Source organism: Poecile atricapillus, chromosome Z, assembly GCF_030490865.1.
Source record: "Poecile atricapillus isolate bPoeAtr1 chromosome Z, bPoeAtr1.hap1, whole genome shotgun sequence".
NCBI classification, from domain to species: domain Eukaryota; kingdom Metazoa; phylum Chordata; class Aves; order Passeriformes; family Paridae; genus Poecile; species Poecile atricapillus.
Genome location: NC_081289.1, coordinates 93,919,810 through 93,922,112, shown reverse-complemented (window position 1 = coordinate 93,922,112; position 2,303 = coordinate 93,919,810). Strand labels below are relative to the sequence as shown.

The following is a 2,303-nucleotide window of genomic DNA, read 5'->3' as shown; positions in this document are numbered from 1 at the left end:
GAGGGAGCGAGGGAGGAGGCAGGAGGCAGGACAGCTCCCGGCCCCGGCCCGCCCTCCGTCTGCGGCTCCACCGAGGGGAAGCCGAGCGGTGCCGGCTGTCGGGGTGCTCCGTGCCTCGCTGCCTGGGAAACTTCGGAAGCTTGCCGGGGGGCGTCCGTCTCCTGCCCCGAAGGGAGCTCCGGTGGAGGGAAGTGTCCCCGTGCGCACCCGCTGGATGGCGCGGACCCTGAGACCCGACGACATCAACCCCCGGACGGGGCTGGTGGTGGCTCTGGTCAGCGTCTTTCTGGTATTCGGCTTCATGTTCACCGTGTCTGGCATCAAGGGAGAGACCCTGGGAGACATCCCGCTGCTGGCCATCGGGCCGGCCATCTGCCTGCCGGGCATCGCCGCCATTGCCCTGACCAGAAAGACCGACGGCTGCACCAAATGTCCCGAGAACATGCGTCCGTGCTGTAAGGAAGTCAAGGACCGGGATGTCATGGAGCTGCTAAGGACCCCCTCGGACCTAGAGTCCGGCAAGGGAAGTTGTGACGAGCTGGCCAGGAAAGCCTACCGCAAGGACAGGAGAGGGCTGAGGGGAGAGGACACCGTGTTCATCTGCACCACCAGCAGCACCGGCGATGCCACGGGAGAGTGCAAGAGCCTCACCAAAAAAGTGGAGCAGGAGGAGATGCTGAAATACCTGGAGAGCTGTTACCCAGAGATGCCAGAGAATGTGTTCGTGGGAGATGGCCCCACATACAGTGCCTTGGAGAAGAAGAGCTCTTCTCCCAGCAGGGACAGCACTCCTTGCCCTGACATTGAAGACAACATTTTTGTGGCTCCTAAAGATAGTATCATTGTCTGCTCTTACAAGGATAACAGCCCTTATGACAGCTACTGTTGTTACATAAACCCCACTGGAGTCAACTCAGACCAGGAGACCATTGTGTGAAAGATGCATACTTTATATATATGTATGTATACAGGGACTGCAACTTGATAGGGGATAATATAGCTGACTGCATGGGACAATTCTGATACTATTTCAATTTAAAGTGGTATGTGACTGATACTCAAACCTTTTGTGCCTGAAGTACTCTTTCTGTAAGTAAACGAGCATGTTTAAAGGTTAAAGAATTCAATTTTTAATTTTTGGAAAAAAAGAAATTACATTTTAATTTTATTTTTTCTCCCTTTCCCTCCCTTTTGTTTTCCTGCTGCCCATTGTACCCAAGCCTGTAGGCACACTGGCAGAAGGACAGCAGTGGCTGTCAGCTGAAATCAAGAGCTGAATGAAACTCTGGAGCTGTCTGTAAGAAAGAATGTGGTGCTCTATGGGTGAATAAGCTTTTGAAATACTGTCACTTCATTTTGGGAGGGATTGAGAGATGTCAGCATGAACTCCAATAGCTGGCTGATGTCAGGGAGTGTAGAAGTCATTTGTCTCCCTTTGTCCTGGCAGGATTTTATTTTCCTTTGTGTCAAGGAATAGATGTCCTGACCCCATGGGCTCTTCTGAAAGTCTTCTGGGAGCCAGATAGGCTTAGGAGAGTTTTCAAAGACTAGCCCATCATCAATAGCATGAACATAGACATGTTAGCTTAATTTTCCACTGGTCTTGAGTTCACTGGAATGTTTCTAACACTTTTGGATTTTACAGGCATACTTGACAAGAAGAATGCAACATGAGCACGACACAGTTCTTGCAGAGAATAGGAGCAGATGTCAGTGAGCTCAGGTCTTTAAAATATATTTCAGTACCTCAAAAATTGCTTCAGGAATAGACTACTGTGAGTTATGTTCAGAGTGGGATCTGACTCTTCTGAAAATGCCATTTTCTTGTGCCTTTTCTAAAATGCCAGATATTTCTGTATGGGGATGCATGGTGACAGTCCACTCAGGGGTCTCAAAACCATGCTTTGCTGGGAGAAGGGAACAGAGGACCTGACTGACAGATGGTTTTTTCACAGCTTATGGATACATAGCAAGAAAATGTGAAGTGAGTAATGAAGATTAACCTGCATTCAGAGCCTGCAGTTTACATACTGAAATACAAATCCTGGCTATCCTGTCCAACACTAAGTTGCATGTTCCATGCTGTGCATAAACGTCTGACCTGACCTCTACGGTGTAGGTAACAGAGATGTGGTATAATACAATGTGCATGCTAAGCAGCTACTCTAAGTGTTCAGGTCATAGGGTAAAGCACAGAGTAATTTGCTAGCATCTCACGAAGCCCCAGTTCCTATAAGTAAACTCCCAGAACGCCAAAAAGTTCCTGTGTGATCAAAGTCTTAATTGCCGTTCCTACTTAGCTG

At 48.8% G+C, this 2,303-nt stretch overlaps 1 protein-coding gene across 1 annotated transcript; it reads left to right on the top strand.

The window, feature by feature from the left end:
- Positions 1-214: 214 nt before the first annotated feature.
- Positions 215-937, top strand: TMEM215 (transmembrane protein 215). The gene has a single exon (XM_058827868.1). It carries the CDS (start codon positions 215-217, stop codon positions 935-937), a length of 723 nt encoding a protein of 240 aa, XP_058683851.1.
- Positions 938-2,303: the final 1,366 nt, after the last annotated feature.

Bases quoted from the DNA above. Each gene is read 5' to 3' on its own strand.
- TMEM215 (XM_058827868.1), top strand. From the start codon at position 215: ATGGCGCGGACCCTGAGACCCGACGACATCAACCCCCGGACGGGGCTG.